Raw genomic sequence first — 27,380 nt, forward strand, 5'->3', positions numbered from 1 at the left:
GTGTCTCAGACTGCTGGTCACCTCAATATTTAGACCACTTTTAACCTCAGTTCAAACCTAACTAACTCAAGCTAAGCTGCCCAAAGTGACTGTGAATCAGTAAAGGACATAATCAGCTCTCTTTAATGGAGGACTTTTACTGAGAAGTAGCTGCAGAAAATGATGAGTTTGTATTAAAGGGCAACAACGGACATTTTTAAAACATTGATATGATTCTGGAGGCTGAATAACATGACGGAAACAATACTGTAACTTGCTCATGTACGCTCATATTGAGAGGGAGCGCTGGGAAACCACAAGGTGGCAGCGTCATGACGGTAAACAGTGACTGCCTGTCAGTGGTGATATGAACGGAGTATAGAATCTCAACATTTGCAATATAAATAAACATGCTGTCACTTTCTGAATTTATTTTATGTGTTAACAATAAACACTTATGAAACAGGGAAACTGTGTCAGACCTTTCTAACTTCTTTAGTCTTCCAGTAGTTATAGTTTATGCAGGTGTTGTCCACTGAAACAGAGATCATGACAGGATTTCAGCGCATGTTGTGACATCATCCTGCGGCTAGTGACCATGCTAGCAACAGACAGGGCATATTGGTAGCTAGCTAGTTAGACGATAAAATAACATTATTTATAACTAATTCCATAAATACAGTCCGAGACTATTGTTGACCACGTAGAGCACGGATGGGAATAGTCCAGATACTATCCTGGTGTGCTGTTTTCTGTCATGATCTCTCCGTTTCAGTGGACAACACTAAACTATAACTACTGTTGAACAAAGAAGTCACAAAGGTGTGACACAGTTTCCCTGTTTTATAAGTGTTTATTGTTAACACATAAAATTGATTCAGAAAATAACAGCATGTTTATTTATATTGCAAATGTTGCTGAAATTCTATACTCCATTGATATCACACTGACAGGCAGTCACTGTTTACCGTGATGATGCTGCCACCTTGTGGTTTCCTCTCAATATGTGTGTACATGAGCAAGTTGTAGTTCTTTTATGTAGATATATAGTTATTTAGCCTTAATATCAATGTTTTAAAAATGTCCGTTGTTCCTCTTTAATAAACAAACTTCAGCCAGATCACTAAATGTTTAATAATGCTTTCTGTTAATTTATCTCCAGCAGGAGGAGACGGTAAAGAAGAGAGCGAGTGAGAGAGACAGTCAGTGTGTTGTGTGAATTCTGCCGGTGGGATTCTGTGTAATTCACTGCGTTGACTGCAGATGTTCATTACACACACAAATGCCATTGTGAAAATAAACACAGTAAACTACCGTTGAGGAAACTAGAAAATAAAATGAAACCCTCTGTTAGTTTAATTTTTAGCACAAAATTAAGTTATTTAAAAAAAAAAAATTTGGCACACAGTGCGGCTAATGCACTTAGTCAGGAAATGACTCAAATAAATATGAAATATTATAGAAATGCCAAAATACACTGAAGGGGGGATTTCATTTGTACATTCTTCCTCTTCGTATCTGTGACAGCTGTCAGTCACCCAGAACAGCTGTAATCTAAACAAACTAATACAGACTTTTAAACCACATTATTGACAGTAGCAGTAGTTTGTGTGCTCAGATCTACTGAAATGTCTTTGTCATCAGAGAATTTATCAAGGATTCATGTGAATAGAATCATCTTGGTGTTTGCAGAGTTCAGTACAGACCGAGAGCAGAGTCTCCAGTACCCAGCTGTCTGTCAATGAAGAGTGACCACTCCAAAGATTTTCCTCTCTACTTCAGTAATGAACCTGGACCCTCAGAGACAAAGTAAGAGACTGTTTTTACTGTAAGCTGACCTGGTGGATGATGAAGCATTGAGACTAAAAGATTTATATTCCTGATGCAGAACTATTAATGCAGATACTGTTCAACCTAAGATGGATTAAACACAAACACACAAACTACTGATGGTATTTCTGTAGCAAAACACCTGAAAACCTCCATTTTTACAATTTATCATCAATTTAAATCATGTTTTCATTCAGATCCACTGCAACAGGAAATAAACGGGGACACATCTGGAATGTTTACGTTAACAACTGTGAAATGGTCTAAAGATCTGCGACAATTCAAAATCTGGAAGAATGAGCTTCAAATGTGTAATTCAGTTTCTCATATTGGTCCTCTAAATATGTTGTGGGTTTGACTCCTAAAATCAGCTGTTATGACCTACTGGGTGTCATCTTGAATCAGTGCACATCAGAACTGTGCAACATGTGCTGAAAAAGCATCTGTAGAAAGCATTTGCTCACCTTGATCATATGTGTTGATGGTTTGAGTTTGTTCTTTCACTACATATGTAAAATATGATGAAGGAAAAATCTGCTCAGAGGTCCACTTACTAATGATCCAGAACTTTCAGTTGAAAGCTCTGGATCATTATTATGTGGACCTTTGAGTTTAGATTCTCTGTACCACATCTTGTTTCTGAAGGTCAAGAACAAACATCTCTGGTGTAAAACTATCTGCTGACATGAAATGGTCAGATGTAGATTTGTACCATTTCTGTTTTTAAAATATTTGAATTCATGTCTTCATTTGATAGTAGACAGTAGAAAGTGGCAGAAAACATATTGACATTAAAACGAACAGCAAGGACACCAGAGTTACATGCTGTGTGTCTCAGACTGCTGGTCACCTCAATATTTAGACCACTTCTAACCTCAGTTCAAACCTAACTAACTCAAGCTAAGCTGCCCAAAGTGACTGTGAATCAGTAAAGGACATAATCAGCTCTCTTTAATGGAGGACTTTTACTGAGAAGTAGCTGCAGAAAATGATGAGTTTGTATTAAAGGGCAACAACGGACATTTTTAAAACATTGATATGATTCTGGAGGCTAAATAACATGATGGAAACAATACTGTAACTTGCTCATGTACGCTCATATTGAGAGGGAGCTCCGGGAAACCACGAGGTGGCAGCGTCATGACGGTAAACAGTGACTGCCTGTCAGTGGTGATATGAACGGAGTATAGAATCTCAACATTTGCAATATAAATAAACATGCTGTCACTTTCTGAATTTATTTTATGTGTTAACAATAAACACTTATGAAACAGGGAAACTGTGTCAGACCTTTCTAACTTCTTTAGTCTTCCAGTAGTTATAGTTTATGCAGGTGTTGTCCACTGAAACAGAGATCATGACAGGATTTCAGCACATGTTGTGACGTCATCCTGCGGCTAGTGACCATGCTAGCAACAGACAGGGCATATTGGTAGCTAGCTAGTTAGACGATAAAATGACGTTATTTATAACTAATTCCATAAATACAGTCCGAGACTATTGTTGACCACGTAGAGCACGGATGGGAATAGTCCAGATACCTTCCTGGTGTGCTGTTTTCTGTCATGATCTCTCCGTTTCAGTGGACAACACTAAACTATACCTACTGTTAAACAAAGAAGTCAGAAAGGTGTGACACAGTTTCCCTGTTTTATAAGTGTTTATTGTTAACACATAAAATAGATTCAGAAAATAACAGCATGTTTATTCATATTGCAAATGTTGCTGAAATTCTATACTCCATTGATATCACACTGACAGGCAGTCACTGTTTACCGTGATGATGCTGCCACTTTGTGGTTTCCTCTCAATATGTGTGTACATGAGCAAGTTGTAGTTCTTTTATGTAGATATATAGTTATTTAGCCTTAATATCAATGTTTTAAAAATGTCCGTTGTTCCTCTTTAATAAACAAACTTCAGCCAGATCACTAAATGTTTAATAATGCTTTCTGTTAATTTATCTCCAGCAGGAGGAGACGGTAAAGAAGAGAGCGAGTGAGAGAGACAGTCAGTGTGTTGTGTGAATTCTGCCAGTGGGATTTTGTGTAATTCACTGCGTTGACTGCAGATGTTCATTACACACACAAATGCCATTGTGAAAATAAACACAGTAAACTACCGTTGAGGAAACTAGAAAATAAAATGAAACCCTCTGTTAGTTTAATTTTTAGCACAAAATTAAGTTATTTAAAAAAAAAAAATGTGGCACACAGTGCGGCTAATGCACTTAGTCAGGAAATGACTCATATAAATATGAAATATTATAGAAATGCCAAAATACACTGAAGGGGGGATTTAATTTGTACATTCTTCCTCTTCGTATCTGTGACAGCTGTCAGTCACCCAGAACAGCTGTAATCTAAACAAACTAATACAGACTTTTAAACCACATTATTGACAGTAGCAGTAGTTTGTGTGCTCAGATCTACTGAAATGTCTTTGTCATCAGAGAATTTATCAAGGATTCATGTGAATAGAATCATCTTGGTGTTTGCAGAGTTCAGTACAGACAGAGAGCAGAGTCTCCAGTACCCAGCTGTCTGTCTATGAAGAGTGACTGGTCCAAAGAGGATCGTCTGAACTTCAGTAATGAACCTGGACCCTCAGAGACAAAGTAAGAGACTGTTTTTACTGTAAGCTGACCTGGTGGATGATGAAGCATTGAGACTAAAATATTTATATTCCTGATGCAGAACTATTAGTACAGATACTGTTCAACCTAAGATGGATTAAACACAAACACACAAACTACTGATGGTATTTCTGTAGCTAAACACCTGAAAACCTCCATTTCACAATTTATCATCAATTTAAATCATGTTTTCATTCAGATCCACTGCAACAGGAAATAAACGGGGACACATCTGGAATGTTTACGTTAACAACTGTGAAATGGTCTAAAGATCTGCGACTATTCAAAATCTGGAAGAATGAGCTTCAAATGTGTAATTCAGTTTCTCATATTGGTCCTCTAAATATGTTGTTGGTTTGACTCCTCCTAGAATCAGCTGTTAGGACCTACTGGGTGTCATCTTGAATCACTGCACATCAGAACTGTGCAACATGTGGTGAAAAAGCATCTGTAGATGAAACAGGGAAACTGTGTCAGACCTTTCTAACTTCTTTAGTCTTCCAGTAGTTATAGTTTATGCAGGTGTTGTCCACTGAAACGGAGAGATCATGACAGGATTTCAGCACATGTTGTGACGTCATCCTGCGGCTAGTGACCATAGCAACAGACAGGGCATATTGGTAGCTAGCTAGTTAGACGATAAAATAACGTTATTTATAACTAATTCCATAAATACAGTCCGAGACTATTGTTGACCACGTAGAGCACGGATGGGAATAGTCCAGATACTATCCTGGTGTGCTGTTTTCTGTCATGATATCTCCGTTTCAGTGGATAACACTAAACTATACCTACTGTTAAACAAAGAAGTCAGAAAGGTGTGACACAGTTTCCCTGTTTTATAAGTGTTTATTGTTAACACATAAAATCGATTTAGAAAATAACAGCATGTTTATTTATATTGCAAATGTTGCTGAAATTCTATACTCCATTGATATCACACTGACAGGCAGTCAATGTTTACCATGATGACGCTGTCACCTTGTGGTTTCCTCTCAATATGTGTGTACATGAGCAAGTTGAAGTTCTTTTATGTAGATATAGATCAGCCAGATCACTAAATGTTCAATAAGAGATAGGAAAATCAGCTAATTCTTGTTTATTAAAGCAGGAGAGTTAAAATCAAGGAACATTTTCATCACAGACTGAATGCTGAATTCAAACCGAAAAGTAGCAACACTTTAACTCTTCTCTGTGACCATCTGAGCTTCAGTGTCGGCCAAGTCTGGATATTCTTCACCAACAATCAACAAATGATTTTAGTAATAAAGTAATGTCTCCACAGAGAGAAGAATAGGAGCCATGCTTCTGTGGAGGAGCAGATGTCCAGATCCAGAACAAGACCTGGACCTCAGACAACCAGTCAGACCAGAACAAGACCTGGACCTCAGACAGCCAGTCAGACCAGAACAAGACCTGGACCTCAGACAGCCAGTCAGACCAGCACAGTCCAAAGTAAGACTGTAGATGTGTCTGCTGATGTCTTCATGTCTGGAAACAGGACTTGTTGTTTTAATACACTGACAATTGTTGTAACAACCGTTTCAGATCTGCTTCACCAGACATATCTGCTCTGTATCACTTCCTTTCTGAATCTGAACCCAAAAAAAATAATTATATATTTGTATGTTTTGTTTTTATGATAGCACTCCGTCTTTGCATTAACAATCAGAATGCTGTTTGTTCTCCATCTGCATAGATGAAAATGGAGAACTATTAAACTGTGTGTAAAGTAACAACATCACTGTTCTATCACAGACAGACAGTCACACTGACTAACAGCCAGACAGCAGCCTGAGACACAACAAGAGACACAGACTTTGAACAACAGCCCACTTTAGCTTTCCTGCTAAAGTCTCCTTCTCTAACTTACAAACACACGTCTGGTCCTGCAGAGCGACACGTTGAACAAGAGATCAAACAAACATCAGTTTTCAGGCTACAGTAGAGGGCTGATTAGCTCGTCAGTTGAAGCACATTAAACATCTTAAAAAGTGTTATGATATAATATCTAATATCAACATTGGTTAGTTTAGATGTTTAACAGGGCCCTGTCACTTCAGTTCCTCTGCTAACAAAACACTGTCTGCACTCAGCTGGTAAGTTTCATATTTCAGCTCATTTGTTTACTTTGTCTTTCCTGTTTTCTGTGCTGCGTTGTGCCAAATCATGAATACATGCACTTCTACTGCAGGACACACTGAGCTGAGCTGTAGTCACATCAGAGGTTTGTTCATTTACTGCTGAAAACTCAACATTTCCTTTTGCTTCACATAATAGTCCTCCACCAGCGGGGGGCTTTTATTATGAAGCAGCTAAAGGAAACGCAGTGTATTGGACAACGAGATTCACGGTTCTTTGTTAGAGGTGCTATTCAGTAAATACAGGTCTCCACAACAAGACATGAACATATTCCGCGTTATTTGATCAGTTTTAAATATTACAGGGAGGTAGGAACAGCCACAGTGAGCTGTTTAGATGAAGAGCTGCTGGCGAGCAGCTGAGTCTCCGCCTCCTCTGCTGTCAATCAAACATGTACCCCAACACACAGTCAGAGGCTGAGAGTAAAAGGAGCATTTCTGATGCTTCTCTTTAAAAATATAAACTATTAACAATAAATGTAAAAATCACCGTGACGTTAGTTTTGACTTCAAGAAGAGATGATGACTTTATAACCTCTACTTCTTTATAAGTTCTTATATTGATTATTTTCATATTGGCAATGAAAGTAATACGTTTCTGTGTTTTGTCTCAAACTTGTCTCTCTCTCTTTCAACAGATAGAGGTCTGCAGGAGGTTGTAGATGAACATAAGATCAGTCTGAAGGAGAGATGTGAATGTGTGACTGAAGGAAGTGATGAAACAGGAAGTGGAACCCTCCTCAACAGGATCTACACTGAGCTCTACATCACAGAGGGACAGAGTGAAGAGGTTAATACCCAACATGAGGTGAGGCAGCTTGAGACAGCTTCCAAGAAGAACACCCTCCATGACGCTCCAATCAAGTGCCACGACATCTTTAAAGCCTTACCTGACCAACAGGGACACATCAGAGTCGTTCTGACGAACGGCGTCGCTGGCGTTGGAAAAACCTTCTCAGTGCAGAAGTTCACTCTGGACTGGGCAGAGGGCTTGGAAAACCAAGATGTCAGTCTGGTGGTTCCGCTTTCCTTCAGGGAGCTGAACTTGATCAGAGATGAGCAGTACAGTCTTCTCATGCTGCTCCATGTTTTCCATCCAACATTACAGAAGGTCACAGCAGAGAAGCTCGCTGTCTGTAAAGTTCTGTTCATCTTTGACGGCCTGGATGAAAGCAGACTTCCACTGAATTTCCACAACGAGGTTGTGTCTGATGTCACCCGGAAGTCATCAGTCAATGTGCTGTTGACAAACCTCATCCAGGGGAATCTGCTTCCCTCAGCTCTCGTCTGGATAACTTCCCGACCTGCAGCAGCCAATCAGATCCCTCCTGCATGTGTTGACAGGGTAACAGAAGTACGAGGCTTCACTGACGCCCAGAAGGAGGAGTACTTCAGGAGGAGATTCAGTGATGAAAAGCTGTCCAGCAGAATCATCTCACACATCAAGACATCCAGGAGCCTCCACATCATGTGTCTAATCCCAGTCTTCTGCTGGATCACTGCTACAGTTCTGGACCACATGTTGACTACAGACCAGAGAGGAGAGCTGCCCAGGACCCTGACTGACATGTACTCACACTTCCTGTTGGTTCAGACAAAGAGGAAGAAGCAGAAGTATGATGAAGGACATGAGACGAGTCCACAGGAGTTGACGGAGGCTGACAGGAAAGTCCTTCTGAAGCTGGGGAGGCTGGCGTTTGAACATCTGGAGAAAGGAAACATCATGTTCTACCAAGAAGACCTGGAGCGGTGTGGTCTGGATGTCACAGAGGCCTCGGTGTACTCAGGAGTTTGTACAGAGATCTTGAAAAGAGAGTGTGTGATCTTCCAGAAAACAGTCTACTGCTTTGTTCACCTGAGCATTCAGGAGTTTCTGGCTGCAGTCTACATGGTCCACTGTTACACAAACAGGAACACAAAGGTACTGGAGGCCTTCCTGGGAGAAGAATATCTTTATTCACTCCTGAAGAGAACCATGGAGAAATCCCTTGAAAGTAAAAATGGCCACCTGGACCTGTTTGTTCGCTTCCTTCATGGCCTCTCTCTGGAGTCCAACCAGAAGCTCTTAGGAGGTCTGCTGGGTCGGACAGACAACAGTCCAGAAATAATCCAGAGAATCATCAACAACCTGAAGGAGATGGACAGAGATGATATCTCTCCTGACAGAAGCATCAACATCTTCCACTGTCTGACGGAGATGAACGACCAGTCGGTACATCAGGAGATCCAAGAGTTCCTGAAGTCAGAGAACAGATCAAAGGAGGAACTCTCTGAGATCCACTGCTCAGCTCTGGCCTACATGCTGCAGATGTCAGAGGAGGTTCTGGATGAGTTGGACCTGAAAAAGTACAACGCAACAGATGAGGGACGACTGAGACTGATTCCAGCTGTGAGGAACTGCAGAAAAGCTGAGTAAGTCCAGATGTGATTAACTTTATAGATCAGTGTAGATAACTAGTTTAGTTCCTCAAATATACACACTATAAATTATTCTTAAAATATAATATTCTTATAAGTGTTCCACATGTTTATTACATAAATATGTCCGTTGTATTTTGTCACAGATGTTCTTGAGCTGTTTCAAATGGTGAGTTAAAAATGTTTCAGTAGGTTGTGTTTCTAGCTGTCAAGTCAATGAACACTTATTCTATTTATTTCTAATAATTGTTACATTTTACAGTTTTTTCTTATTTATCTTTTTGGGTGATGGAGACGACATGTGAACCTGGTAAAACAAATGAAAAAAACAAAAGATCAGCTGGCTGGTGGAGCGCTGGGTCTAACCGGTGTAACGGCAGCAACAGAACGTTTGCTGATCCGGCAGGGAGTCAGGGCGGTCCTGGGATCAGAGCCCTGGTGCTGGGTTTACACTGGCTGAATCTGAGCTAACTACTAACTGGGGGTATGTCTCCTGAAGCTGCCGCACACTCTACTAACGGCAAAGCAGCCTCCCGGCGGCGAGGAGGACAAGGCCGGTGTGCGAGTCGATTTCTCGTTTCTGATTCTTCAAATTTAATCCAGACGGTCCGTTCAGAATATGTCCGTTCAGAACGGGCCGAATGCTTGGCTTGTGGTGTTGCTGCTTACAGCTACTCACGGTTAGGAACACCGGTGAAATACACTCTGTTTCACAGGAAGAAACAGACCCCGGTAGCTGTTACTCACAGTCAGAAATATCGGTGAAAAAAACTTAGCAGAGGTCATTTCCAAACAGGTGTATTAGTTTTTTGCTTTGACATAACCACCACGGTTATAAAGTAGAGCATGCATTTAATTATCGGAGGTATTTTCCTGGAGGTAACGTTATTTGTGTTATTAGTTAGTATCAAGTCTGACACCGTGGAAATACCGTCTTACTCACGGGGGAAAAACACACACAGGCCACAGCTTACTCACGGTCACACTGGTGAAATACAATAGAAGAGTTTGGTTGTAAAGTGAACAGCAGTCAATGAGCCGCGGTCTGCCCGCTGTGGACGACATGCACAGCCCTGAAGCCCCGCCCCCGCTGCTGAACAGAGCGCCGGTCGCTCGTTTATTCAAAGTTTAATAATATTGAACGTGTCGTGCGTCCAAATTGCACCAAATTTGACAATGCACGTCCTTGGGTCCCCAGCAATACACCCACTAAGTGTGAGTCGTAAGTCGATTGGATGAGCGGTTCTCAAGATATGAGAAGGACATACAGACAGACAGACACGCAGAGATTCCTTGTTTTATAGTTAGATAAAGAAACTATCAAAACGCTCACAGACCCTGGATGTATTATTGACGAGCCCTCGGTGCAGCTCTACTTCTTGGTCCTCTCATGTTGGACTGAGGACAGACTGGACGCTACAGTGACTCACTATCGCCTCTCGAGGTACAAGTAGGCTAGTACTACAAGATAGTCAGAGCCAGACCTTGCTGGTTGGCCGTAGATATCTCTGCAGCACAATACATTGATGTATTTGGCATAACCTCAAAACTGTTACTTCTTCACATTCTTTTGTTAATGTTTATTTTATTTAATGTTTTAAACAAAAATTCTGGCCAGATCCTACATGTTGCACCTTTAAAGAACCTGGACAAAAAAAACAACTAATTTCTGTTGCTTCCACACTGATTTCCACTGTATTTATTCTATTTTGTAACTGCTCTGTGTATATTCTGTTTTTATGTCTTTGATAGTAGTTAATAATAATAGTTGATTATGTCTTAATCTAGTAGTCGATACCAATACCAGTGAATTTCCACGATACCAAATTCGATACCACAGTAAAAAAAAACAATAAATCCCATGTAATGTGTAAATGTGTCTAATCAAAAAAAAAACACCACTTTTCAGAGATTTAGCAATAAGCAACAAAAGATAGAAATTCAGTTTGCTCAGTTCAGTTTTTCCTCCACGAGTGAATCATCTTCTCGATCATAGAGGATCTCTGCATCTCTGGATCTCGCTGCTGCATGGCGCTTGTGTGTGTGTGTGTGTGTGTGTGTGTGTGTGTGTGTGTGTGTGTGTGTGTGTGTGTCAATCTCCGACAGAGAACAGAAGCAGCTGCATTTGGCGCTTGGCGGGTGTTCATTTCGGACCCTGCAGGCATCGTACGGTACCGTCGGTACTGTAGAAAACGAGTACCGTCACATTTTTAGAATTTTGGCATCGACTTGGTACTGAAGTACTGGTTCTCGCGACATCCCTAAGCACAAGTGGAGAATATTCATAAAATCAGTGAACTGATTCAGGCACGTCAGTTGCACAACAACATCCATCTAAAGTTTTAACATTAGCATTAGCTTGGGTTGTGTAAAATATTCCAAACCGGTGTGATATTAAGCCAAACACCGGACCGGACTGGTGTACCGAATCTTACCACTAAGTGTGGCACTTAACTCAGCTGCCGCAGAAAGCCCCTGAATGAGAGTGCAGCAACTCCAGTCCACTTGGTGGCAGTAATGCACCTCTAAGCTGGTTTGCCAACCGCCTTTAAACACTAAGAAGAAGAAGAAGAAGAAGCGGCACCACATTACACCTTACCTCGTGTGTTTTTGGGCTCATCTCTTTCGTTGGCTTCAAATCCAAAATGTTGCCATGTTGCCGCAGTTTTACGGATAATGAATGACTGAATGAGAACAGCTCTGCCATGTCTCGTCTCGTCACACCAAAAAACACATTCACTTCCTCGTAAACAAACCTCTTCTTGTTTATTAACCAACATAACATCATAATATTATGTTAATCACGTTGTCATATTGCTTATTAGTAATGCAATACAGGCTGAATTTTCCCATTTATGGACGTGAAACGGACAGCAGCAGGTAGCTAGCAAAGAGAGGTCATCTTTCTCAATCGTATTATTATCACTTATTCACAGAGTTTTATGCTAACTTTGTGTAGACAGACCTGGGATCAGATCACACTGACAGACTGGACATTATGGAAGCCTCAATGTAACTACATGTTCTCTCTCTTCATCTGCAAGATTAAAGAAAAACAAAGATTAAAAGTCTGCAGGTTTGAGAGAGAGTGATGAGAATTATTGTTTCATGTCAGATAAGATTAGCTGAACCACTGATGTGAGGAGCAAATGTTAATCAAAGAAGTATATATCAAACTGTTTAGTCATCAAATGCATGAAGTAAATATAAACTGTCCTCTTTCATAATAACATATTTTGTCATTTTTGTGTCATGACAGACTTTCTAACTTTGGACTCTCAGATACTCACTGTGAAGTTGTGGCCTCAGCTCTGAAGTCCAACCCGTCCCATCTGAGAGAGCTGAACCTGAATGAAAACGACCGCCTGCAGGATTCAGGAGTGAAGCTGCTGTCTGTTGGACTGGAGAGTCCAACCTGTAGACTGGAGACTCTGAGGTCAGTTCACTGACTGTAACTTATGTAGTTTGTACACACACTCTCTCTGCACTGGCTCTGCTCCAATGGCTCTAGAGAGGGACTTTCACGTAGCTCTCCAACACGCTTGGCACACAGGAGAGGCTTCAGTTGGTTGTAATCTCCTCACCTCACCGCTAGATACCGCCAGATCCTACACACTGGACCTTTAACCACAGACCTTATTTCAGGCTTCTAACTAAAAACCCATTGACTTCCAGACGAGGGAGCAGGAAATGCTAAAATGCTGACTCATTTCTGGGTTTTAGGACTCATTCCTGCAGCTCTCTAATTGAACATGTCTAAAGGTGCAGCACTCTTCAACAAACACGTATTGCACCAACTTAAAGACACATAAGTGATGATTATGAACGACACCATCAAATTAGAGGTTTCTATGGTTCTAAGTTATTCCCACGTTCTTTTTGACAGCAGATCTAACTGTGCTCTGTTTTCATGTCAGCATTGTCTAATTATTTAAAGCCACAGACATTTAGTTTACAACAACAACCAAATAAATATTCTGCATAGAAACATCTTTGCAGGTTCATATTTTTTTCAATCTATCTGAATACAATACTCACATGTTCATATGTAAATTCAAAGAGTTATTGATGTCTGTCATCATTCCTTCTGTCTGTGAAGCCATCCCCCTATAACCTGAGTGTTACGAGATGAGGACTAAATCCAGTCTTGTTCTGTGTAAAAGGACCTGTAATGTTGATCTTAAACTAATCGGAGGCTTCAGCAGGCTGAGTTGGATGTATTAGGGCTGGGTGACTTGGACAAAGTCAAATATCATGATATTTTTGACCAAATACTTTGATATCGATATTGTAGGGTTGACCATTGTTTGACCAATATTTACACAATGAGATTTCTGATAAATAATCATCAGTAATGTAGATCTCATGACTAAGTGTAAATGACAAATAGAAAAGCTAGAACAGTCTATTAAGTTCAGAAAATTACATAATTTTACTGTAATATAGCTTTTAAACCAGGAAAAGACGACACTGATTCCATATCACGATATTACTAGGGCTGTCAATCGATTAAAATATTTTATCACGATTCATCACACATTTTGTATCTGTTCAAAATGTACCTTAAAGAGAGATTTGTCACGTATTTAATCCTCTGATCAACATGGGAGTGGACAAATATGCTGCTTTATGCAAATATATGTATATATTTATTATTGTAAATCAATTAACAACACAAAACAATGACAGATATTGTCCAGAAACCCTCACAGGTACTGCATTTAGCATAAAACAATATGCTCCAATCATTACATGGCAAACTGCAGTGTGCTGGCTTGACTATGACTTGCCCCAAACTGCATGTGATTATCATAAAGTGGGCATGTTTGTAAAGGGGAGACTCGTGGGTACCAATAGAACCCATTTACATTCACTGATCTGGAGGTCAGAGGTCAAGGGACTCCTTTGAAAATGGACAACATTTTTTCCTCGACAAAATTTAGCATAGGTTTGAAGTGTTATTTAACCTCGAGTTAGTATGACATGGTTGGTACCGATGGATTCATCAGGTTTTGTAGTTTCCTATGATACCAGTATATCCACTCTAGCTTTAAAACCCGCTACAAATTCTGGAAGATTGATTGCGTTAATGTGTTAAAGAAATTAGTGGAGTTAAAACGATTAACTTTGACAGCCGTAGATATTACGATATCCAAAATCTAATACGATATCTCGTCTCATATCACGATATCGATATAATATGGATATATTGCCCAGCCAGTATGTATCCAGTCAGTATGTTGTGTTTGACAGTTTCCTTGTTGAGCTGCAGGAGGATTAGTAACTCAAAGAGGGAAGTTGGTACTAAACAGTAACTTCGGTAAACACTCACTTGATTTGTCGGACTCAGACTGCTGAATCTTCATATTAGTTTCAGTTGAACTTCTGAAGTCATTTCTTACAGTGTAGTTGTGTTATGACGGGACCACTTCACAGGAGGAATGATTACTGCCACCAATAACTCTTTTAATGTACATATGACATGTGGCTGTTGTTTACAGACACACTTGAACAAATGAGGAACTTTCCTGTAAATGACATAAACCTGCTAAGCTATCAGATACAGTAAGAAGAAGGCCATGTAATAAATGAAGTAATGAAGTCCAGCAAGTCTGATTTAATATTGATCCTCTAATTCCAGACTTGACTGAGATCAGCAGCATGTTATTGATGTGTGTTGACATGAACAGGTGTATGAATGTTGTGGTGACATCTGGATGATGTCTGTAGAAGGCTGACATTATGATGATCCACAATAACACAATGACAAAGTCACTCTACCCATTTTAGGGAAAAGATCATTGATTAGGAAATAGTAATGTTGAGCTACACATTTAAGTTTAGTTTTTTTGTTTTTTTTACACTTTCACAATTTCTTCTTTTTTTTAACTTTATTTCCATTTAAGGGACTGTTTGTAACTTTTTAAGTGTATAAATGTAGCGGGTCGGCACACATGTATGTTCGCATATGCGAGCTCGCGTGTGGTTGGAGCCTCGTCTCCGCTGCCTGCTCTCCTTCACTCAGACAGCGCGCGCGTCCTCGCTGTCTCGTTCCACCTCTAGACCTGAACGCGCGCTCACTACACACTGCAGAAGAGTTAGTTTCGCTCTGAGAATATCTAGTGAATGCACAGGGGACGTTTGTGCAGAAATAAATGCTGCAGCTCCTCCAGACCAACAGAGCTTTCCCGTGTCTTGTGAAGTGACGGAGCTCTTCAGAGAGTTATGTTGTCTTCTCGTTACCGACCGGGTGCCGGTGTCTCCTCTGCTCTCTCCGGCTGCGGGCGGAGAGAGCAGAGGAGACACGCTGCAGAGCCCAGCTGCTTCAGCCTGCACTTAGGCAGGAAAAGCAAACACTAGGATCAGATTTAAATCATGTTCATGGAGAGACCTTCGTCTGGTCAGCTAACATTACTGCCAAGCAGGTGAAATATAGAGTGATATTGTGGTTTTAGCTGACGTGTGTCGCCTCACTGTTTTGAGCGATGCTCGTTCAGGTATATTTAGAGCGAGCAAGTGCGAACCCGACGCTGATTTTCGTTGATTTCACGGCCACAGGTGTCACTGTTAAGAAGCATTTCTGAAAGTTACAAATAGTCCCTTTAATACAAATTAACAGGCAATTAATCATCGCAAAACAAAACCGCCTTGAGACTGGGCCTCACCTGACAAACATGTACACAAAAACAAAATAACGCTGCATATGGATGGAGTGCACACACATCTACCCACATACATACCTACAAAGACTATACATCAAAGACAATTAAGTACAGGATTCCTGACTAAGGTATTCTATAACTAACATCCATCTCCTTTTAAAAATAAGCAATTTCAGTTATACCTGGGCAGTCATGTTTTCCATCATGTACACCTGTTTAACTTTTTGTAACCATTGAGCAATTGTGGGAGGGTTAGTCTTCATCCAGCTAATAGTGATTATTTTTCTTGCAACCATCAATAAGATATTCAGTACATAGCACTGATCTGTGGTCAACAGGCATTCAGGTGATACTTCCAGTAAGAACAGTAGCGGGTCCAGGGGAATGTCCATTTCCAGGATCAATTTCTCAATTTCTTCTTTGACATTTTTCCAAAAAGTTCGTTTTTTCGGGCAGTCCCAAAATATATGAGTATGGTTGCCGACCATACCACAGCTTCTCCAGCATAGGTCAGTAGAGTTGTTTTTAAAAACACATGCTACCAGCGGGGTCCTAAAGAACCTCACTTTCACCTTCCAGTCAAATTCTTTCCATAGTTGTTTACATACTGTTTTCCCATTGTCCTTTAATATGTAAAGTGTTCTCTGATGTGTCTAACATTAGCTTTTTGTACATATGGGTTATATGTTTTTTTGTTGAGGTAGGGTGTTCAAACAGTTGTATAAAATTTCTGTATTAGCTGGTTCTCTTTTAATATTCAACCAGTCTTTGTGTTTTGTAATATAATGTATAACTTGTAGATATCTATAAAGTACATTTTCTAAACTTCTACGTTCTAAACCTTCTTCAGCTCTAAACACATTATTAAACATTGAATGATTTCAAGCTGGAACGTTGTCTTCTAAACTTACATTATTTATTCTTTATTCAGATTGAGTGACTGCAGTTTGTCAGAGATCAGCTGTGCTTCTCTGGCCTCGGCTCTGAAGTCCAACCCCTCCCATCTGAGAGAGCTGGAGCTGAGCTACAACGAGCTGCAGGATTCAGGAGTGAAGCTACTGTGTGGTTTTCTGGAGAGTCCACACTGCAGACTGGAGACTCTGAGGTCAGATACCATTTTTTAAAAAACTTTTTATTTATGTATTTTCCAGTTTTATTACACTGAACAAATTTCACATCAAACATAAAAACAAAGATAAACTCATAAAACTAAAACAAAAAAGGGGGAGCACTACTCTGACATTACAAACTTTGATCTGTTCTTTTCAGATCATCTGTGAACATGAGCCATCTTTTCTCTTGTATGCAATCCATTTTTCCAAGCGTTGTTCATGGGTCTTTAGTGCTTTAGTCTTTAGATAATGGGTCAGCTTTTCCATAGAGTATATTTCGTCTTCCCTGGCTCCAGGGATGCAGTTAACTATGGTAGCTCTGGCTCCAGGGATGCAGTTAACTATGGTAGCTGGTTTAACTTCACGTTTCTCAGAATAGAGCTGCCGATAACCAGAGTTGGTTTCTCAGCGGGTGTGTCGCTGAGTGGGGAGAATCTGTTTGAAACGTGGAGTGGTTGGTGGTGAACTGTGGGCTTCAGTTTAGGACTATGCTTCCTCCGGACAGTCACCCAGCCTCCCGGCTGCTCGGGGGGTGCCGGGGGACGGCTAGCAGGAGCTACGCTTGTCCGGCCCGCACCGGCTAGGGGCTGGCTAACTACAGAAACTAATGATTTAGTTTCCATGGTGCGGAACCGGGCTTCTAATTCACTAACCCTCGCCTCCAATGCAGTAAGTGCACTACATTTAATTCATGTACCATTATCACTAAAGGAGGCAGAGGAATAACTAAACATGAGACACACAGAGCAAGACAGAGCAGGAGAGGGAAAGAGAGAAGCCATCGCTAACTGCTAAGCTACTGCTATGCTACAGTATGATAGCCCAGCTTGCGTTAGCAGAGCTGAAAAGCTTGCAAGCAACTGTGGGATTATGGAGAAGTCTCTAAAAAGGAGCGAGTTATGAGTGCTTAAGCAGAACTAGTGTAAGTATGAAAGTAGCGGGTAATTATCCGCTGTAATAAAGAGTAGAACTATATTGCCCTGGATGTGCTAGAGCAGCTACAGAACACTAGCAGTACACAGAAAGACAGGCAACCGGAAATGAGGCAATACTCTTACCGCAAGCACGTCAGCCTGAAGAGAATGAATGAATGACTCTCTGTTTCATTTTTTTGTATTTTACAGTTTTTAACCTGCATCCTGTTGGCTTCAGGTGTTTGGAGTTTACATTTTCTAAACTTCTACGTTCTAAACCTTCTTCAGCTCTGAACACATTATTAAACATTGAATGATTTCAAGCAGGAACGTTGTCTTCTAAACTTACATCATTTATTCTTTATTCAGATTGAGGAGCTGCAGTTTGTCAGAGATCAGCTGTGCTTCTCTGGCCTCAGCTCTGAAGTCCAACCCCTCCCATCTGAGAGAGCTGGAGCTGAATGAAAACAAGCTGCAGGATTCAGGAGTGAAACTACTGTGTGGTTTTCTGGAGAGTCCACACTGTAGACTGGAGACTCTGAGGTCAGACACCATTTTTTTTTTTTTACTTTTTATTTATGTATTTTCCAGTTTTATTACACTGCACAAATTTCACATCAAACATAAAAACAAAGATAAACTCATAAAACAAAAAAAAAGAGGGGTGGGGGGGAGGGGGCACTACTTTGACATTACAAACTTTGATCTGTTCTTTTCAGATCATCTGTGAACATGAGCCATCTTTTCTCTTGTATGCAATCCATTTTTCCCAGCGTTGTTCATGGGTCCTTGCTTTAGTCCTTAGATAATGGGTCAGCTTTTCCATACATTATATTTCGTCTTCCCCTGGCTCCAGGGATGCAGTTAACTATGATAGCTCTGGCTCCAGGGATGCAGTTAACTATGGTAGCTCTGGCTCCAGGGATGCAGTTAACTATGGTAGCTGGTTTAACTTCACGTTTCTCAGAATAGAGCTGCCGATAACCAGAGTTGGTTTCTCAGCGGGTGTGTCGCTGAGTGGGGAGATTCTGTTTGAAACGTGGAGTGGTTGGTGGTGAACCGTGGGCTTCAGCTTAGGACTATGCTTCCTTCGGACAGTCACCCTGCCTCCCGGCTGCTCGGGGGTTGCCGGGGGACGGCTAGCAGGAGCTACGCTTGTCCGGCCCGCACCGGCTAGGGGCTGGCTAACTACAGAAACTAATGATTTAGTTTCCATGGTGCGGAACCGGGCTCCAAATTCACTAACCCTCGCCTCCAATACAGCAAGTGCACTACATTTAATACATGTACCATTATCACTGAAGGAGGCAGAGGAATAACTAAACATGAGACACACAGAGCAAGACAGAGCAGGAGAGGGAAAGAGAGAAGCCATCGCTAACTGCTAAGCTACTGCTTTGCTACAGTACGATAGCCCAGCTTGCGTTAGCAGAGCTGAATAGCTTGCAAGCAACTGTGGGATTATCGAGTTCTCTAAAAAGGAGCGAGTTATGAGTGTTTAAGCAGAACTAGTGTAAGTATGAATGTAGCGGGTAATTAGCCGCTGTAATAAAGAGTAGAACTATATTGCCTTGGATGTGCTAGAGCAGCTACAGAACATTAGCAGTACACAGAAAGACAGGCAACCTGAAATGAGGCGATACTCTTACCGCAAGCACGTCAGCCTGAAGAGAATGAATGAATGAGAGCTCTGTTTCACTGTTTGTATTTTACAGTTTTTAACCTGCATCCTGTTGGCTTCAGGTGTTTGGAGTTTACATTTTCTAAACTTCTACATTCTAAACCTTCTTCAGCTCTGAACACATTATTAAACATTGAATGATTTCAAGCTGGAACGTTGTCTTCTAAACTTACATCATTTATTCTTTATTCAGATTGGAGAACTGCAGTTTGTCAGAGATCAGCTGTGCTTCTCTGGCCTCAGCTCTGAAGTCCAACCCCTCCCATCTGAGAGAGCTGTATCTGGAAGGAAACGAGCTGCAGGACTCAGGAGTGAAACTCCTGTGTGGTTTTCTGGAGAGTCCACACTGTAGACTGGAGACTCTGAGGTCAGACACCATTTTTTTAACTTTTTATTTATGTATTTTCCAGTTTTATTACATTGAACAAATTTCACGTCAACCATAAAAACAAAGATAAACTCATAAAACTAAAACAAAAAAGGGGGGGGCACTACTCTGACATTACAAATTTGTATCTGTTCTTTTCAGATCATCTGTGAACATGAGCCAACTTTTCTCTTGTATGCAATCCATTTTTCCCAGCGTTGTTCATGGGTCCCTGCTTTAGTCCTTAGATAATGGGTCAGCTTTTCCATAGAGCATATTTCGTCTTCCCCTGGCTCCAGGGATGCAGTTAACTATGGTAGCTCTGGCTCCAGGGATGCAGTTAACTATGGTAGCTCTGGCTCCAGAGATGCAGTTAACTATGGTAGCTGGTTTAACTTCGCGTTTCTCAGAATAGAGCTGCCTATAACCAGAGTTGGTTTCTCAGCGGGTGTGTCGCTGAGTGGGGAGAATCTGTTTGAAATGTGGAATGGTTGGTGGTTAACCGTGGGCTTCAGTTTAGGACTATGCTTCCTCCGGACAGTCACCCAGCCTCCCGGCTGCTCGGGGGGTGCCGGGGGATGGCTAGCAGGAGCTACGCTTGTCTGGCCCGCACTGGCTAGGGGCTGGCTAACTACAGAAGCTAATGATTTAGTTTCCATGGTGCGGAACCTCCAATGCAGCAAGTGCACTACATTTAATACATGTACCATTATCACTAAAGGAGGCAGAGGAATAACTAAAAATGAGACACACAGAGCAGGAGAGAGCAGGAGAGGGAGAGAGAGAAGCCATCGCTAACTGCTAGGCTATTGCTTTGCTACAGTATGATAGCCCAGCTTGCGTTAGCAGAGCTGAATAGCTTGCAAGCAACTGTGGGATTATGGAAAAATCTCTAAAAAGGAGCGAGTTATGAGTGCTTAAGCAGAACTAGTGTAAGTATGAAAGTAGCGGGTAATTATCCGCTGTAATAAAGAGTAGAACTATATTGCCCTGGATGTGCTAGAGCAGCTACAGAACACTAGCAGTGCACAGAAAGACAGGCAACCGGAAATGAGGCAATACTCTTACCGCAAGCACGTCAGCCTGAAGAGAATGAATGAATGAGAGCTCTGTTTCACTGTTTGTATTTTACAGTTTTTAACCTGCATCCTGTTGGCTTCAGGTGTTTGGAGTTTACATTTTCTAAACTTCTACGTTCTAAACCTTCTTCAGCTCTGAACACATTATTAAACATTGAATGATTTCAAGCTGGAACTTTGTTTTCTAAACTTACATAATTTATTCTTTATTCAGATTGAGGAGCTGCAGTTTGTCAGAGATCAGCTGTGCTTCTCTGGCCTCAGCTCTGAAGTCCAACCCCTCCCATCTGAGAGAGCTGGATCTGACCTTCAACGGGCTGCCGGATTCAGGAGTGAAGCTGCTATGTGGTTTTCTTGAGAGTCCACACTGTAGACTGGAGACTCTGAGGTCAGTAGAGGTTCGGAATCGGTCCATGCTGGTTCCACCAGTATTGCACTAAACACTCAACAGTCAGTGTGTTACACCCGTGGGGTATCCCTGCAGCTCCACTGTGTGGACAACCAACCAGTAAAGCCTGGTTTATGGTGAAATAGTGAAGCCGGAGTGAGGTGCGCTCGCCAGAAAATTACGCCATCACGACTTTTGCGTGGTGTGCGAAGGCTCCGCAAGTTGTCGCGGATTTTGTAACCATGCGCCGACTGCGTGCGCCGTCTTTCATTTCAACATGGCCTTCGAGGGACGACTGGCCGAGCAGCTTCGCCTGTAAAGAAATCTCTACAACTGTTCACTGAGAGACCGAAGAGACAGTCACATGATCACGGGGACAGTCACATGACCACGGGGACAGTCACATGACCACAGGGACAGTCACACGTCATTAAATATTATAATAAAGAAATATTCCTCACGCTGGGTAAAAGGAGGTTTTCTGCTGTAGGCTGTGAAAGAATCTGAGAGATCGTTTTGTTAAAGATGAAAGGGTCTGATGTAAAGAGTGGCGACCCGAGGGGAAGCACCGAGAGACAGGAAGTCATTTAGACTTGGAGGTCAGGAGGTCACAGTAATAATTACAGTACACAGATGTAATGTTTTGCGGTACGTACGTCGGTGTACACTACTATTGCCAGGCAACCTACTTTCCTCTCCGGTACCACTCGTTGACTTCTTGCTGATCCACATATTTTGTTTGTACGCCTCTTGGCGTTTCGGAGCATACTGCAGCGAACAACGCTCTGAGCATAAACGCCTCTGTGCATGCTCGTAGCGTGCTCGCCATCTACGCAGGCCCTCGCCACGGCGTTTCACATGAGTACAAACAAAGTTTAAGAGTTGCTAGTGCAGCAACAAGGATGAGAACCCTCAGAGCCAAATTACCAGAGGTACTTCTACTGGGATTCAAGGTATTTCTACTGGGAATCGACAAAAAGCCAGCTGATAATGCAAAGCAACATTTTACAGTCAGTCAGCAATGTTTTTACAGAAGTGTGAATTTACAGCCGAGTGAAAAGTGTAGTTAGTTGTGTTGTCTTTTGATATGTGTTGGATCAAGACTAATGACTAGTTATTTACTTTAATGTAGGCACAGAACATGATTGTCAGCAGTCAGTTCTAGTCTTCATGGTGCAGATATGATGATAAGCATTTAATTCTGATAGATTGATGCTAATTCAAAGATCAGACAATTATTTTAAACTTGTTCTAGAACTTTTCTGACTGTGTTGATCTCTACAGTACAGACCAGAATGTATACAGAGCTGCCAGACACAAAGAATGTGAGTATTGAAACAACTTCCCCCATTCATCAAACTATTGTACATTCACATCTGATCTTAAAATCAGAATGTCCTTATTGTACAACAAAACTGTTACTCAACTCCATCTTTGTTCCAGCTGTTAAGATCCCGTCTATTTGAATAATATTCATGAATATCTGATCCTTTTTTTCTCTTTCACTTTCAGGTGACTCAGATGTCAAACTGAATGAGGGAATAAAGCTACCCGAGGACGACGAAAAGGTGAGAAAGGAGCAGTTGTACGGTGTGAAATCCTCCAGTATGAACCATGGATGACTTTACTTGGACATTTATCAAGGATCTACCACTGAAGAACTGTAGTGTATTACACCTGCAGGCAGACATTTATTTAATGACTTAGTCTGCATTCACCTGCAGAAGTTAATAATGTGGAGTGAAGATCACTGAACTATCATTTATTTACTAAACTTGGCCTCTGAGCTCTCGCCGCTGGCAGTACCACGATCCGTGCTGGTGCTGGTGCTGGTGCTGGTGCTGGTGCTGGTGCTGGTGCTGGTGCTGGTGCTGGTGCTGGAGCTGGAGATGGTGCTGGTGCTGGTGCTGGAGCTGGTACTGGTACTGGTGCTGGTGCTGGTGCTGGTGCTGGTGCTGGTGCTGGTACTGGTACTGGTACTGGTACTAGTGCTGGAGCTGCCACTGGAGCTGGAGCTGGAGCTGGTGCTGGTAGTGGTACTGGTGCTGGAGCTGGAGCTGGTGCTGGTAGTGGTACTGGTACTGATACTGGTGCTGGAGCTGGTACTGGTACTGGTACTAGTGCTGGAGCTGCCACTGGAGCTGGAGCTGGAGCTGGTGCTGGTAGTGGTACTGGTACTGGTACTGGTGCTGGAGCTGGAGCTGGTAGTGGTACTGGTACTGGTGCCGGTGCTGGTACTGGTACTGGTACTGTTGCTGAAGCTAGAGCTTGTTTTTATGCTGGAGCTGGTTCTGCTGCTGGTGCTGGTAGTTTTGCTGGTGCTGGTGCTGGTGCTGGTGCTGGTGCTGGTGCTGGTGCTGGTGCTGGAGCTGGTACTTGTACTTGTACTGGTACTGGTACTGGTGCTGGAGCTGGTACTGGAGCTGGAGCTGGAGCCGGTGCTGGTAGTGGTGCTGGAGCTGGAGCTGGTGCTGGTAGTGGTAGTGGTACTGGTGCTGGAGCTGGAGCTGGAGCTGGAGCTGGAGCTGGTAGTGGTACTGGTGCCGGTGCCGGTGCCGGTGCCGGTACTGGTACTGGTACTGGTACTGGTGCTGAAGCTAGAGCTTGTTTTTATGCTGGAGCTGGTTCTGCTGCTGGTGCTGGTAGTTTTGCTGGTGCTGGTGCTGGTGCTGGAGCTGGTACTGGAGCTGGAGCTGGAGCTGGAGCTGGTGCTGGAGCTGGTAATGGTGCTGGTAGTTTTGCTGGAGCTGGTACTGGTGCTGGTACTAGTAGTTTTGCTGGAGCTGGTGCTGGTGCTGGTGCTGGTGCTGGAGCTGGTGCTGGTGCTGGTGCTGGTGCTGGAGCTGGTGCTGGTGCTGGTGCTGGTAGTTTTGCTGGAGCTGGTACTGGTGCTGGTACTGTAGTTTTGCTGGTACTGGAACTGGTAGTTTTGCTGGTGCTGGTACTGGTGCTGGTGCTGGAGCTGGTGCTGGTGCTGGTGCTGGTGCTGGTGCTGGTGCTGGTAGTTTTGCTGGAGCTGGTACTGGTGCTGGTACTAGTAGTTTTGCTGGAGCTGGTGCTGGTGCTGGTGCTGGAGCTGGTACTGGAGCTGGTGCTGGTGCTGGAGCTGGTACTGGTACTGGTCGTTTTGCTGGTGCTGGTGCTGGAGCTGGTGCTGGTACTGGTACCGGTACTGGTACTGGTACTGGTAGTTTTGCTGGCGCTGGTGCTGGATCAGGAGCTAAATACATGTTGATTATTGAGACCCATGTTCTTGGTGTAGTTGTCCTTCTGTGTAGCCTTCTCTAACACACCTCACACTGTCACTCCATTGAAGTCATTTCCTCTCTGACTCATACAGGGTGCTTGAGTTGAGTATTGACAGAGTGGCTCTAGTATTTCATCACTTTATTAAACACTAAGACAAGTTGGTATTTCTATTAAAATAACTAATTCTGTTCCTTTTTTGATTCCAGGCTCCAACATCCTTCTCACCTGAGCAGACAGCTGAATCTTCATACAGGTAATCGTATAAACTCTGGACAGAGAGTGTGTAATATTGATTGCCAGAAACTATATTTAGTTTTGGACAAAACCACCTCACTGTGACAGGGTGGCTTGTGCTAGCCTGCATCGGTCACACACAGGATCCACACCAGACATGGGCCTGGCTAGCTTTACTTTAGACCAGTGGAGACAATGTAAAACCTTTGACGTGGATAATTGTATGTCGTCAGGAAATTGAAGAGGAATGTACCCTATCTGAAGCCTCCTTCTAAACTTTATCAGGAAACTGTGTCCCCAAGTCTTCCTCCCACTGAATCCTTCACAAAATTGAGGGTTCCAAATTATTAGAGTTTATTAAGGAATGAACACCAATAGAGTGCTGCAGGGATGACGTATTTCTGTAGGCCAACCAGGAAGTTAGCATCACTCTGGTTCCCTCCACTAACAGCCAATGGTCAGTAGACGGTGCTTTTATACCAGTTGATCTCTTATCTGGAACATAACCTGCTGCGGAGCAGTTCAGGTGTTCAGCATCAGTTACCATGGCGATCTATCCTGGTAAGTGAACCGGGAAGTAGTGAACCACTGAAGCACTGTAGTCTTGTCACAGCGTCCTCTGAACCCAGAGTCACAAAGTCAAATATGGTCTGAAAAATCTACAGAGAAGTCTGGAAGTCTTTGAAATGTAAAATGTGTAGGAACCCTTTAATAGACGAGGCCTTGCTGTATATAGAACATAATCTAATGTAAGGCACATTGAACAGCAAGTTGGTATATCTGAATAGTTTCAACCCAAAGGCATATCATATTCTATAGATATAGAGAACTAAGGGGACATGTTGAACAGATTCAAAATGTGTGATTGATATGCGATTAATCATGATTAATCATTGACAATCATGCAGTCTCCTGTCACCAGGAGCAGAACGTACGTGCTAACTGACCGTCGGCTGTCGTCTTTGCGGTGTGTTCGAGTGCGACTTGTCGGCCAAAACAAAGACGACGTGAGGCGACGCGACAGGCGACCTTCGTCGCCGCTAGTTCTCTGATGTCGGTCGGTGCGTCCCCAGCTTAAAGAAACAAGTTCTTCATCTATATAAACAGAACTAGCGGTATACCTACGGATTAATAGAGGGCTCCTTCATGAAACCATCCATCCATTATCTGTAACGGCTTATCCTTAGAGGGCCGCGGCGCGGCTGGACCCCATCCTAGCTGTTATTGGTGGGGAACACCTGGACAGGTATCCAGTCAATCACAGGGCTGACACACATACACACACAGACAGACATGCACACTCACATTCACACCTACGAGCAATTTAGAGTCATCATTTAACCTAACCTACAGTACATGTCTCTGAACTGAGGGAGGAAGCCGGAGAAAACCCACGCCAACACGGGGAGAACATGCACTCACCACAGAGAAGAATCATGAAACCAAAACATATAAAATATGAATGTCTCCCTTTTGGTTTCTGATTTTGAACACAGAACAACTAATTTACAGAGCAGACATGTTGCTGTACAGAAACATGACGTTTCATTTCAGTTGAATTGCTCTTTAAAAGTGATTGTCGGTTTTTCCCCTGGTTATCTCCCAGATCTAAGAATGGAAATCCCTCAGAGGAACATCCCACCAGAGGACCGCGTCCCACCAGAGGACAGCGTCCCAGCAGAGGACAGCGTCCCACCAGAGGACAGCGTCCCACCAGAGGACAGCATCTCACCAGAGGAGAGGCTGCGGTTGGTTCGAACAAAGTTTGTAGAGGGAATGTCTGATCCTAATCTGAACAAGCTGAAATGCAGTCAATCAGAACAAAAACCAAGAGAGATAAAGCATGAGACCTGATCGACACTTTGCGACTAAAGGGAACTGAAGCCAGCTCAGTTCTGATCGCTGCTCTCCGTAAGGTGGATCCGTGGGTGTTCAGATCTTAGGCTGAAACAAAAGCAAGAAGCTGGAGTGTGATGATGAATCTCTATAATATCTGGCTGTTTTAGAGACTCACATCACTTATTGTTATCTTAAAAAATTCCGTCGTCAAAGCCTGTGTGGACTTTCACTCTGAAGGTGATTCACTGAAGTTTGGGGGGAAAAGTGAATTCATTTTCAAGCTCTTGTGGTTTGGTTTCAACATTTTATAATCATTTACTTGGGATAACTTCCGATGTGTTGTTGGTGATGAAGACCTGCGATAGAGAGCTCCTGACATTTCTATATGTTTTGGGACCGCCTTCTTATTGCTAATTTTTGGAAGTTATTAATTAAGTTTTAATTTGTTAACGTGATAATAACGTGCTCCTTTTTTTTCCCTCCTGGGTTTTTGGTTGTTTGGTCATTTTATTCGTCACTAGACCTTCTGTAACTTGTGCCTACAATAAAGATTTCATTTCACACTGTGATGGAACCAAAGTTGGACTCATTGGATGGATGTTGAGCAGTGAAACTATTCCATTAAGAGATCGTGTCTGCAAACATGAACTAGAACAGACAGATGCTGTTATTAAATGAGACCTCAACTGAAACACAGAGGAGCTTTTTCTGTGACAGTTGTTCTAATGCAACAACTGTAATTAACAGTGTGGACAAAGACCTTTTAAAGGCAACGACAAGACTTTGTTGTCTTATCTGGAACAGATGGTGCCTTCAAGTGAAACTGATGAGCTTGTGTTTACAACACGGGAA

General features: G+C 42.4%; 1 protein-coding gene and 2 long non-coding RNA genes across 3 annotated transcripts in view; 1 reads left to right on the plus strand and 2 right to left on the minus strand.

Annotated features, from left to right (window-relative positions):
• The window catches only part of LOC141781512 (uncharacterized), a 32,868-nt gene extending 5,771 nt beyond the window's left edge, over positions 1-27,097 (plus strand). Inside the window, exons 3-15 of the mRNA XM_074657342.1 lie at positions 1,672-1,788; positions 5,730-5,857; positions 7,215-8,997; positions 12,263-12,439; positions 16,597-16,770; positions 18,061-18,234; positions 22,491-22,531; positions 22,719-22,774; positions 22,994-23,275; positions 23,492-24,073; positions 24,169-24,261; positions 24,662-24,708; positions 26,296-27,097. Coding sequence (XP_074513443.1) covers positions 1,672-1,788; positions 5,730-5,857; positions 7,215-8,997; positions 12,263-12,439; positions 16,597-16,770; positions 18,061-18,234; positions 22,491-22,531; positions 22,719-22,774; positions 22,994-23,275; positions 23,492-24,073; positions 24,169-24,261; positions 24,662-24,708; positions 26,296-26,473 — 3,832 coding nt within the window. The 3' untranslated portion in view covers positions 26,474-27,097. The remainder of the gene's footprint in view (positions 1-1,671; positions 1,789-5,729; positions 5,858-7,214; positions 8,998-12,262; positions 12,440-16,596; positions 16,771-18,060; positions 18,235-22,490; positions 22,532-22,718; positions 22,775-22,993; positions 23,276-23,491; positions 24,074-24,168; positions 24,262-24,661; positions 24,709-26,295) is intronic.
• The window catches only part of LOC141781516 (uncharacterized), a 130,825-nt gene that overhangs the window by 57,516 nt on the left and 45,929 nt on the right, over positions 1-27,380 (minus strand). The gene's annotated exons all lie outside the window — the stretch shown is intronic.
• On the minus strand, positions 5,757-26,491 carry LOC141781518 (uncharacterized). Its single transcript, XR_012596886.1, has 3 exons — positions 26,404-26,491; positions 5,825-5,917; positions 5,757-5,788 (listed from the first exon to the last, which is right to left on the minus strand). It is a non-coding gene; the product is annotated as an uncharacterized LOC141781518 (long non-coding RNA).

Source organism: Sebastes fasciatus, chromosome 13, assembly GCF_043250625.1.
Source record: "Sebastes fasciatus isolate fSebFas1 chromosome 13, fSebFas1.pri, whole genome shotgun sequence".
NCBI lineage: Eukaryota > Metazoa > Chordata > Actinopteri > Perciformes > Sebastidae > Sebastes > Sebastes fasciatus.